This window comes from Girardinichthys multiradiatus, chromosome 22 (genome assembly GCF_021462225.1).
Source record: "Girardinichthys multiradiatus isolate DD_20200921_A chromosome 22, DD_fGirMul_XY1, whole genome shotgun sequence".
In the NCBI taxonomy this organism is placed as follows: domain Eukaryota; kingdom Metazoa; phylum Chordata; class Actinopteri; order Cyprinodontiformes; family Goodeidae; genus Girardinichthys; species Girardinichthys multiradiatus.
Window position 1 is genome coordinate 43,706,551 of NC_061814.1, and position 11,841 is coordinate 43,718,391.

General features: G+C 42.6%; 1 protein-coding gene across 1 annotated transcript; it reads right to left on the reverse strand.

Annotated features, from left to right (window-relative positions):
* Positions 1–591: 591 nt before the first annotated feature.
* LOC124858903 (cytochrome P450 26B1) lies at positions 592–11,008 on the reverse strand. The gene is made up of 7 exons (XM_047351239.1): positions 10,865–11,008; positions 9,903–10,230; positions 7,852–8,076; positions 7,456–7,731; positions 7,211–7,369; positions 5,858–6,256; positions 592–2,041 (listed from the first exon to the last, which is right to left on the reverse strand). The coding sequence occupies exons 2-7, from the start codon at positions 10,107–10,109 to the stop codon at positions 1,697–1,699; spliced, it is 1,611 nt and encodes a 536-aa protein (XP_047207195.1). The 5' UTR covers positions 10,110–10,230; positions 10,865–11,008; the 3' UTR covers positions 592–1,696.
* Positions 11,009–11,841: the final 833 nt, after the last annotated feature.

The window sequence follows — 11,841 nt, forward strand, 5'->3', positions numbered from 1 at the left end:
GGGAGATTTGTTCAGGGTAAAGGGGACATTGAATAAGGAAGGCTACCACTCCATTCCATGGAGCCAATTTTGTCTTACAACAAGATAATGACCCAAAGCATCACTCCAACCTATGCAAGAAATATTTAGGGAAGAAGCAGTCAGCTGGTATTCTGTCTTTAATGGGGTGGCCAGCACAGTAATCATTTCTCAACCCTGTTGAGCTGGCTCCCCTATGGTGTGTAAGAGGTGTCCATCAAGCCATTCCAACTTGTGGGAGATGCTTTAGGAAGCATGAGGTGAAATTTCCTCAGATTACCTGAAAGAAATTACAGGTAGAATGCCTGCTAGAATGCAAGGCTGTAACTGCTGCACATGGAGGAATCTTTGAAGAAAGCAAAGTTTGAAGGACAAAATCATTTTTTCTAGGCTTATTAAATGTTTTGACTATACTTTATATTCATTTTGCAACTCATTTGATTCATAAAATGTGAGTTTTCTTGGAAAACCTAACATTTTTTTGGGTGGCCTCAAACATTTGAGCTGTAGTGCATGTGGGAACCCAAGTCCTATTCAAGGGCCTTAAATAAAAAGTCATGGAACAACACAGAATTTTGTTTGGCATCTTCTAATTCAAATCAACCATCTAGCAGCTACATTTGATACTCTCAGTGAATAACCAGGACAATACAGACTCCTTAAAGTGGAGAAAGTGCTATCTCCTTCCATATATCTATCTGTACCTAACATTTCACAGAGCGCCTACCAGGCTTACAGCCCTCCAATAATAACAACAATACGAAGAACTCCGCTGACTCTAAATAAAAAGGTTCCTGAAGGAGAACATGGTTTTACATTACAGGTTTGTGTCTCTACAACAGATTTTAAATACACTACTTCATTTAATGCACACACAGTAACAGGTCATATAAAAAGGAAAAGAGAGACAGTTTGAATGAACAGGCTTTCTGAGCTAGAGCTTAGATCCTGACCCCAGCAGCAGCTTCCAGAGCTGTTCATCACAGCAGCAGGAACGTTTGGAATCAACAGTTTCCCGAATCAGGAAAAGGTTTCCAAAAAGTTTCAGTTTTTTTCTGAACCTTTCAGGCTCAAAGAAGCTCTGATGAAAACTGACTCCTGTTTCGGCACAGATCTCATCCTCCAGAGGAATCTTTCTGTGGAGCACATCCAGCGCCTTGCTCAAAGGCAGAAGAACCGAGCTGAAGTGACTGCAGAGTCAAACACCTGAAAACAGAACTGACCATCCATCCACTCATTCAGTTAAATACTCAGAATATTCAGATTAGTTGGTTTACACTGACATAGAAGCTACAGAGAAGCAGAGAAGTGTTGATTCGATGGCTTATTTTGATATGTACAATAATTTAAAGCAAATTTACAGACAGCAGAAAGGAAACGGTGAGATCTGTTCGGGTCTGTGAAGCCCTGAACAGAAACCTTAGCTTATGCGCCTTCAGTCCAACAAGAGGGCAAACCAACATCTGCAGGAAAAAGGTGACCTACATAAATAATTTAAGATGCATTTAAAAGATGATGCTGAGGAATTGCTGCAGAATGGCTGTGGAAACCTCTTCATGTCTGAGGAGAAAAAGGAAGGCCTGACAAGTGAGGTTCTGATTCTTTGCTCAGGACATTTTCATGTAGTACCTGAATGAGCTTTGTTGTGGAAACTCTTACAGTCCTGTTTGGTGTGTATCTAAAGCGGGTTGCTGTAGGAGAAACGTACGTGAAGCCCATTTACCGGGTGCACAATTGGAACTGTTTGCATTTTGGGGAACTTCTCTGAAGCCAGGGTCCATTTGCATGTCTCAATCAGCTCCACAGCCAGAGTCTTGAGGATAATCTGCGCCAGCTCTTTTCCAATGCAGCTCCGCACGCCGCCGCCAAACGGCACATAGCTGAACCGAGACGAGCGGCTCTCGTCCCGCTCCGGGCCGAACCGGTCAGGATCAAACTGCTCTGGACTCTGAAAGACCGGGGAGGTCTCATGGGTGTCCCGGATACTGTACATCACACTCCAGCCTTTAGGAATCTGGTAGCCCTGAGTTAGAAAACAGAATCAACGGTTAGAACCAAGGAGATTAAACATCTTCAATCAGCCTACCAGGAGTTTGGACCTACTTCTGTAACAAACCCCAGGCTGTTTCTCTGATGAACACTGGACAGCATCCCAGATCCAAAACATGCATTTTTGCACTAATTCAGTCATGTTTACATATTTACAAAAAAATATATATTATTTCCCACCAAATTTTATATATTTAAAAGGTCTTTATTCAGAGCAAAGTAAAACCAAGGTCATAGTCCTTTTTTGTGTCACAAACTTGGCAAATAAAGCTAATTCTGAGAGTGAGAAGAAGCTGCTGGGTGACATTGCTGAGTTACAACTTGCTATGATGAACGGCCCACAGAACCAATCTTTTCATTAGACCTGTAAACTCAAATCAGCAGGAACTCTGAGAGAACCAGAGGTTGTAGCTAAACGTTGCTGACCAGCGAGTGTCAGAACCTTCTGTTGGAACCATAGATGTAAATCTGTATGAGTCTAAAGTGCTTTATGTAGAAGATCCGACCCGTGTTTTACAGTTTGGAGAGATACAGCTCAGAACATGATGGAAGTGAATAAGTTTGGATGTTTGCTCTCTGCACTCTGGGCTGAAACGTGTTATGGAAAATTTTAGTGCCTGCTTTCTTTTCTACTAGATACTCTGCAGGATCTGATAAAAGTATTCAAACCCTTCTGTGTTATTCTCTTCTGCTTCCAGGGTTAGGACAGATGGTTCTGTTTAGTCTTACAGAGATGGTTTTTCAACCTTCTCCTATTCACTTGTATGAGATAACATGTATGCCAGACTGTGTAAGGTTCCATTTCCATCGTCAACATGTCTAGGACAACAAGTTTCACCTCGTCTCACTGGGTCTCATGAGCGTTACCTTGGAAACTGTTGTAGCTTATTAGGAGAACCTTTGCTTTGTCTAGGCAGAATGATTTGGCAACACTACTGAGCGCATCTCCAATGCTGTAAAAAATCCTTCTCTCTTGCAAGATTAAAATAAAGCTGATTCTGAGTGACAATCATCGGCCTCTGTCTTGGTAAAAACAAATTTTTCTACAACAAACGTCACCATCCACACCTCCTTAAAACAGAAAAACTGTTTTAAATGAGAAAGTGGTGTTAAAAAGGGAGATGAGCTGAACATAAATGTGGTTTATTTTCAGTTCTTTACACAGAACTGCAATAAAACCCCAATAATATGCTTAGTTGCTTCCATTGAAGGTTCAGTTTCATTTGGTTTTCATTCAATCTGTCATTCAACAGTTTAATTATATCTCACCACTGAACAACAGAATGAATCCTGATTATCTACTCCAACCAGAACCACTCCTGCAGATCTGAGATTTGTTTGAAGTTCTAGGCAGACTGATGTGTTCAGCAACACATCTACTTCTCAGCCACAGGGCTTTATAAATGCAGAAACAGGTGCAGAAATGACAATTGTCCTTTTAGTAATGGGGGCAGCAAATTGGGGGCACGTTGAGGTCAAGGAGAAAGCATATAAGGACTGAGAAGGACTCTGTGCCAGGCCGGTTTTACGCCATGCTAATCCTCCATGAAAAACTCAGCAGGTGGAACAACAAAAGGAAAGATTCAATCTAATACAAAGATTTCTATAACGGCTCGTTTTAAAAAGAAATAAAGAACATTTATTGATGAGGAAGATCCACATCGGCTCCAAAACTGAGACCAAAACAGCTTTATTCTTCACTCCTGAATAAGATCATAGTGCGACCAAACTAAAGAAGAAGAATAATATATGGGCTGTATTTTACTTTTATTTTTGGAACATTGTTCTACCTACCTGCACAATTATGTTCTAGCAGAGTTTTAGGTGCCCAAAATGTTTGCATTGCACTCACTGGTGCTACATTTAGTGCTGCTCAGCAGTGGGAGGTCAGAAATGTCTTTATTTTTCTACTGCATGCAATAAAAAGTCTGCTTTCTGGTTTGCTTTGTGGAAAAATGAAGATTTAAGACAGAAATAAAAATATATCTCTGACTAAACACAAATGAGAACCTCTGTGGGCTTTTTTTCTAGTCTCTTTAACTAGAAATGAATGCAAGATTCTGGAGAAAAAACACATGATGCAGGGTGAGAGAGAAGCCAGAGAAAAGCTTCATGTGTTCATGGATGTGGGTGAAATGAAGGCCTGGTATTGGTGCAAAAGCTGCTGTGTCACTACAACTAACCAGAAATCTATAGAATACTGTCTTTCCCACAATCGGTTCCACACTAAATGGAGCTGGTTATGATTGGTTTTCTACAAAGACAAGAAGGTTTTATCTTGATGTTATCTTTGAGTCAGACAGAAAGAGAAATGGAGGGTCGGGATTAGTGTTTGTAAGTAAGTCAAACATTTCTCGTTTTCCTTCAGCCGGACTTTCCTGACATCTTTTATAAGATCAATAGTTTTCCAAGCTTCTTGAATACCTTTCAAAACCTTTCTTTGGACTTTGGCTGCTCTGAAAATAGGATAAACTCTGATCTTTGAGTCATTCAGGCTTCAAAAAGGCTGCTAAACTCCAAGGATGGATGTCGACGCTGTCACGGAGTGACATTTAAGGACTCTGTTTGTGGCTTTGTGTTTGTTTACCTTTTGCTTAGATTTTTCTATTTTGGCTTTTGTATCATGTTTTCTTTTGAAGTGTTTACTTCTTAAGTTCTTTTATGGTTTTCTTATTACTTTGTATGGTTTATTATTATTATTATTATTATTATTGTAATTATTATAGTTCTTGGTCTTCCCTGGATTCTCTAGTTTTATTTCTCTTTAGTATCTTTGTGTTTAATTGTGTTTTATTATTTGTTCCTTTGCACTCTTCTTGTTTACTAGTTTATTTTCTGTTTCCTTTCCAGTTATTTCAGTCAGTGTGGTTAGGTTTGTATTCAGGTTTTCTTTATGGGTTCTTTGTTTGTTCTCAGGTTGTTATTGTTGTTCCCTCTAGTTTCTCTGTTTACTTTAGTCATGATTATTCTAGTTTTCTTTTTCCCCATTTGATTATTTATCTTTGTCTATAGGTTTGCTTGGTCTGTGTTTATTGTTTATTAGTTACTTTGCTCATCCTCAGTCTTTGTATTTGTTTCACCTGTTCCTTCTGCCTCCCTGCCTCCTTGTCACACCTGTTCCCTGTTTTCTCTGATTACCTGCCCTTTGTTATCTCACAGTATATTAGTTGGTTTTGTGTCATTGTTTGTTGCTGGTTCCTTGTGTTCGTCACAACCTCGTTCTCGACCATGATTATGATTTGTTTTTTGCCACGCCTTGCCTTGGGAAACCTGCAGTGATTTTGCTACGTTTTTGACCTTGTAAATAAATCTTTGAATTACAAAGATGATCCTGCCGAGCTCTTGTCTGCACTTTGGTCCGATCCAAAACCACATCGTGACAGACGCACCAAAAACAGACAATAAGCAATGGACCGATTTTAAACGGAATATTTGGGCCCTCCGGTACCAGCAACCAGCCACAAGGATTCAATTTACATTTCTTTAGGTAAATGTGTAAAAAGATCAAGTTTGACAGACAGAACGGAGGATTTGAGCTGCACCAAGATGATTCCCAGAGCCCTGTTGGACAGTGGATGATCCTGTTTTTCATCGTTGATTATTTGGACAGATCTTTGTGTTTTACTCTTTTGAAAGGTTGCTAAATGTTGGTAGTAAATTGTTCTAGAAAGGACACTTTTGACCAAATCCTACCAATGATTGGTGATTTGTTCTGGATGAGCAGCAAACTGTGGACAGATAAATTGTTTTTAAAAGTAAAGCCATTTTCCTGGGAACAACTCGGACTTACATCTAGTTCGAAGGTCTGCAGGGCGGTCCGGTATCCTCCAGAGACCGGCGGTAGGTAGCGGAGCACCTCTTTTACCACGCAGTCGATGTAGCGAAGCTTGCTCAACTTTTCCAGGCTCAGGTAGGGCACATTAGACCGAGACTTAGGGCAACCGTCGTCTGACTGATTCGTGCTGTTCAACAAGTAGGTCGTCTCCTTCTCTGCAGAATCTGGCTCCATTTCCTCAGCATTGCTACGTGGGTTCTGGCTCTTTTCTGGCTGATGTCCAATACCCTCGGCCTCCAGCTCCACTCTGACCTTCTCCACCACCGTCGGGTGGCGGAGGAGCTGCAGAACCAGAGATGTGGAGGCGCTGGCTGTGGTGGAGTGGGCAGCGAATATCAGCTCCACTGCTGTTTCCTGGAACATAAGGGATTGAATGTAGGGCTTATGACCTGACTTTACTCATTTTTACCGAGGAATCTCAGTGTTTCCTGAAGGATTCACTGCTCTGCATGCTTTAGATGTTTCTCATCAGCAGGAACCTGAGAATTAGGTGTGCTGAATCAGGGAAGCATCTAGCTGCAGGACAGAGAACCCTGAGAATCAGACACTGATGTAGCTGATCTTCAGTCTCAGAACTGAAGATCTACAACAGAGGAGGTTACTTTATTAACTGGTTTTTCACCAAGCCAGTTAGCCTTATCTAAACCACATCTTCTTACTCCACTCATCCATCCAATCATCCATCCATTCACCCATCCATCATCCATCCATCCATCAACTCATCCATCCATCCATCCATCCACATCCATCCATCAACTCATCCATCCATCCACCCATCCATCATCCATCCATCCATCAACTCATCCATCCATCCATCCATCCATCCACATCCATCCATCCATCCATCCACATCCATCCATCCACATCCATCCATCCACATCCATCCATCCACATCCATCCATCCACATCCATCCATCCACATCCATCCATCCATCCATCCATCCATCCACATCCATCCATCCATCATCCATCCATCCATCAACTCATCCATCCATCCATCCATCCACATCCATCCATCCACATCCATCCATCCACATCCATCCATCCACATCCATCCATCCATCCATCCATCCATCCACATCCATCCATCCATCCATCCATCCATCCATCCATCCACATCCATCCATCCATCCATCCATCCATCCACATCCATCCATCCATCCATCCATCCACATCCATCCATCCATCCACATCCATCCATCCATCCATCCATCCATCCATCCATCCATCCATCCATCAATCCACATCCATTCATCCATCCAGATTTTGGAACCTCCGAGGGCTTTCTGCTCCATGTAAGTCTGGTACCTTGAGCTCCTGGATGCTGAGCTCCTGGCCTTGCTCCTTGGCACCAGAGAGCATGAGGTCAAAGGCATCCTGATAGTCTTCATCCATCTGCGACCGCTCCATTTTCTCCTCAATGATTTTCTCCATGTTGGCATGGAGGATTTCTCTGGCCTTTATGCCCTGCAAAGAGAAGTCCATGAAAACCTTCTAAAATCCCAGGAAAATCAGTGTGCATGAACTCTGCAGATGAGGCTACTGTCCGGTACCTTGCGCAGGCCACTGAATGGCGTGTCTATAGGAAGTGAGAACAGGTTGTTCATGAGCTGCTCAAAGATCTTAGCCAGGTAGACGATCCGCTCCTCCTCCATCTGCAGGCCCAGCAGGACCCGGACTGCAATGCGGAACGTCAGGGACTTGGCTGCGCTGTACACGTCAATGGAATCCAGCTCGGCGCACCATTTGGCGATTTCTGTCTTGATGACATCCTGCACCTGGGGTAAGTAGGACTCCAGGGCCCCCCGGCTGAACACTTTGGCCAGGATCTTAAAACAAAGAGGAGTCATAGACAGGGATGAGCAGGTGGGTTGAAGCAGGATGGATAAGGAACAAGCAGCTCTGACTTGGTTCAGTTTGCAGAGACAGAACTGCATGAATCCACTCACCTTCCTCTTCCTCTTGTGAATGTCTCCTACAGAGTTGACCAGGGTGTTGGGCCCCAAGATAATGCGGGTGCTCTGGGGCCACTGTGTGCACACCAGGCTGTGCTCCCCCAGCAGGATCTTGCGAATGTTTTCTGCACCCGTTACCCGGATGAGAGGCTTCCCTAGGAGGTGGGTCTTAAATACGTTTCCGTGACGTTCCCGCCGTGAGATGTGGAAGTTGGAGCCCTGCAGTGGGAACAAGGAAATGAGAAGCAAGTGAAGATTTAGCAAAACTCACTAAAATATTTAGAGAATAAAAAAACGTTTCATGTTCCCTGTTTTTGTTAAATTATGAAGAAATGTGGTTCTTTAAGCAAAGGTTTCCACAATCTGTAAATCTTCACTTTGGATCCAGAATATTTTCCATATTTTTCATCATTTTACTTCTATTTTTTATTTTTGAGTGAAAGCTGCTTAATCCACATCATCACACATACGTTTACGGTTGGTCGTTATAAGAAATGTTGTTTACTAAGTCAGTGGTACCACAGGTACTGGTACCCTGCTGTGGACTCTTAGTACATCCTCCTTTTGTCAACAGGAAAGCATTTAGCCTTGTCCTGTGAAGTTGGACACAGTTGGAGCAAACAGAGAGAGGGAGACCACTGACAAATCTTCTTAGAACATCTCATGGCCCAGAGTCCTGGATCTTCTCTGAAGCTCTCTCCTCTTCAGCTCAGTCCAAAGGTTTTCTACTGGATTTCGATCTGAGGACTAAGGTGGTCATGGAAGAAGGTTGATTTTGTCTGATGAACCATGTCTGTGTTCATGTGGTCTTATGGTTTGGATTACTTTCCTGCTGAAAGAGATTTTCATTCTTCTGGCAGAGGCCCACAGATTTTTGTTGAAAATGCCCTGATGCTTTAGAGTTCCTGATTAACTCTAACAGTGTTCCCTGAGGAAGAGACCTCAGGGAACACAGGCCCATGGTATCACAGATCCTCCGCCATGCAAAACAGGGAACATGAGGGCATCCATTGTTTCAATACAGACCCAGCTGAAGTGTTGGTAATTGAAAGGTCAAGTGTTTAACAGGCTCCATGTGTTTACGTTTGTGATGGTAGGACAGAAAAGTATTTCCCTGACATGTATTCCAACCAGCTGGTTGAGAAGATAGGGTCTAATGGTTGTAATGTAGACTCGGTGACCACAGGCTTTGCAGATTTATTATTTACCTGTCTTACCTCCTCCTCAGAACTTCCTCCAGCCTTGCTCGTCTCAGGTCCAGTTACTCTGACTATGGATTTTGAAAGTTTTGGATTCTAATTTTTTGGAGCCATTTCCTGGTTTTTGGAGACCAGTGCACATCGGCCTTATTTAAATGGCACACTTGCTTGTCTTTCCCATTTTGAAAAGGCACTAAGAATAAATGGACATCTGGGGTCATCTTTATACTCCAGGGAACCAGAAGGTCGTAGATCAGATGTCCCCAGACACTCATATCCAGTTTTAAAAAGATAAGTTTAAAAAGATATATGAATTTTAATAAATGCCAGAAATTGATTAAGGTGTTAATTATTTTATTAAAATATCCCTACTTGTTTCACATTAATCAATTCAACCTTCTTAAAATCAAATTCAGATCAAATGCATCTGGATGTATTCTGGTTTTTTCTGGGTTTGTTCTCCTGCTGCTTTTTCTAAGACAACTTCCAAGACTCCGGATCAGTTGAGTATGAAAGTGTGGGACTGTGAAAAAAAAACGTTTAAAGGTAAAACAAAAAAACATGCCAAACCATGTCTACGCTGGATGGTAAAAGGGTTTAGGCGGAAACTCTGGAGAAATTAAATGTATAAATCACTGAGACTGACGCGCACAAATAAGAGTGGTTCCGATTGGTTTTCTGCGCAAGTCCGCACATTGCATTAACTGCAGAAGCTGCAGGAGCTTCTGGAAGCTTCGAGGTGCTTTAATGATAATAATAATAAAACTGGAACTTCCTGCCAGCCTCTATTGTTAGTAATACTTCATTTAGGATTTAATGAAAGATGAAAATAACAGTGTTGCTGACCTGGAAGAGCCAGTGGAAAGTCTCTCCGACCAGCGGCCAGCCCATGGAGCCCCTCGGCAGCGGTAGGCTGCTCTCCTTGTCCCGGGTCAGGCTCCAGCGGAGGCTCCACAGCTGCCGAGTCAGCAGCAGCAGCAGCAGAGCGGATAGCAACGAGGTGAATGCGGTGGCTAGGGCCGACAAAACTCCGAACTGGGCCAGGGGGAACATCTCCTCCAAGCAGGTCTTCCTCCCAGCATCCACCTGCGAGAGCGCGCTTAGAGTCGGAGTCCGGCGGCGGAGCTTGGAGCGTCTCCCGACCGGATTTATTTCCCCAAAAAGTACACTAAAACTGGATTAAAGAAGAGTTTGAACAGATTAAGAAAATTTTTATAAAAAAAAAAAAAATGAAAATGCAAATAAAAAATGGACAAAAAGTTCATTTAAACTCTGTCTGAACTCTGCTGCGTCAGAGACGCAACATGCTGCACATATTCCTAATTGGAGCAAATGTTTCCTGACTCATGTAGGCAGAGATATGAGTGCAAATCAAGTCACTTAGGAATATTTTCATTTAAGCAAAGTTAGTATTTATCTCCCTCAGGTTTTATTAAAGGGGACGTTTTCTGCTCCTCCAGAGGAGATAAACTGATCCCACCTGCGCGATGCGCCTCCACTGTGGGGGGAACTCCCTGCAACATCAAGAGCTGTCAGCTATTCCAAACACTTTTACAGGTCTGCCTGCGCTGGCTTGTCTATAATGCTGTGCGCCTTTATAGGTACAGTTTGGGGGCTCAGCCACCCCCACCCCCCGGGCGGACCGAGGAGCGGTAATAAATCTGCCTTAAAAGCTGCGCCAAGAAGTGTTTGGTTTGAATCACATTAGCAGTATTTTAACGAAAAAAGTTTCTTTTAGTTCCTAAATGACTCTTCATGGACATAAGCAGAGCTTTGGTTCCTCTCAGGTTCTGATCCAAAAAGCTTACCTCCAACACGCGTCTCCTCAGCAGACTCTCAAATGCGTTCGCCTTTGCTGCTCCTGTTCCAACTTGGAGAGAGCTCCTGCAGGGCAGCGGACTGCAGCGCGGATTTATAGGAAAAGGCTCCTCGGAGTGATCCACCTTCCGCTGCTGACGTTGTTAGGAATGTTAAACAGGCTGTTCATTCACAGCGGAGAGGAGAGGAGGGAAAATAGGAAAAGATCCGCCGCTCGAAGTGCGTATGTGTCTGCGTCAGCCTGAGCGAACAGTCTCAAGTAACCAATCAGCGCAGATCCGCTTACAGTTTGGCGCAACGCTTTAAAGTTTAACACTGGGCGCAAAATGTGTTTAACCTTTAGTTCATTTCTTTTGTTTGTTAAAAATGCGGATTTTCCAACTTTTCATCCAGTAAAATCCAAACTTATGCGTAAAAAAATCATCTTATTCTCGTGAGTATAAATTGGCCCCGAGCAACCACAGCGCCCTCCGTATTATTATTATTATTATTATTATTATTATTATTATTATTATTATTATTTTAAATGAAAGTGGGAAAGTGATTTGGTGGAGACGTTCCGGTGTTTCCTCTCAGCTGCAGCCCTTAACGCCGCTCGGGTTAAATCCAGCCTGAGGTCCTGCAGAACCAGAACTTTTGGTTAAACTCGGACTAAAGCAAATATAAAAGCGGAAAAAAACTAAATGCGTTTTTGAAATAATTAACTGAATTAAATGGTCGATTTGATGCATATGTTTCATGTTTCCAAACAGTTAAATTCGTTTGCGTCCATTCTGCATAAAATGCTTTAAATCTATTCTGACAGAGAAAAACAACCTTTGAAAAGCTGTTAAAATTAGAGGTTTCTTCAACTATTTTGAAATAAAAATAACCAGGGGGGCTTTTTTCGGTCCTCCGTGCATGAACTCAGTAAAAAACATCTTGAATATTATTTTCCCAACCTGCAGACTGATCTCTGACAGACTGA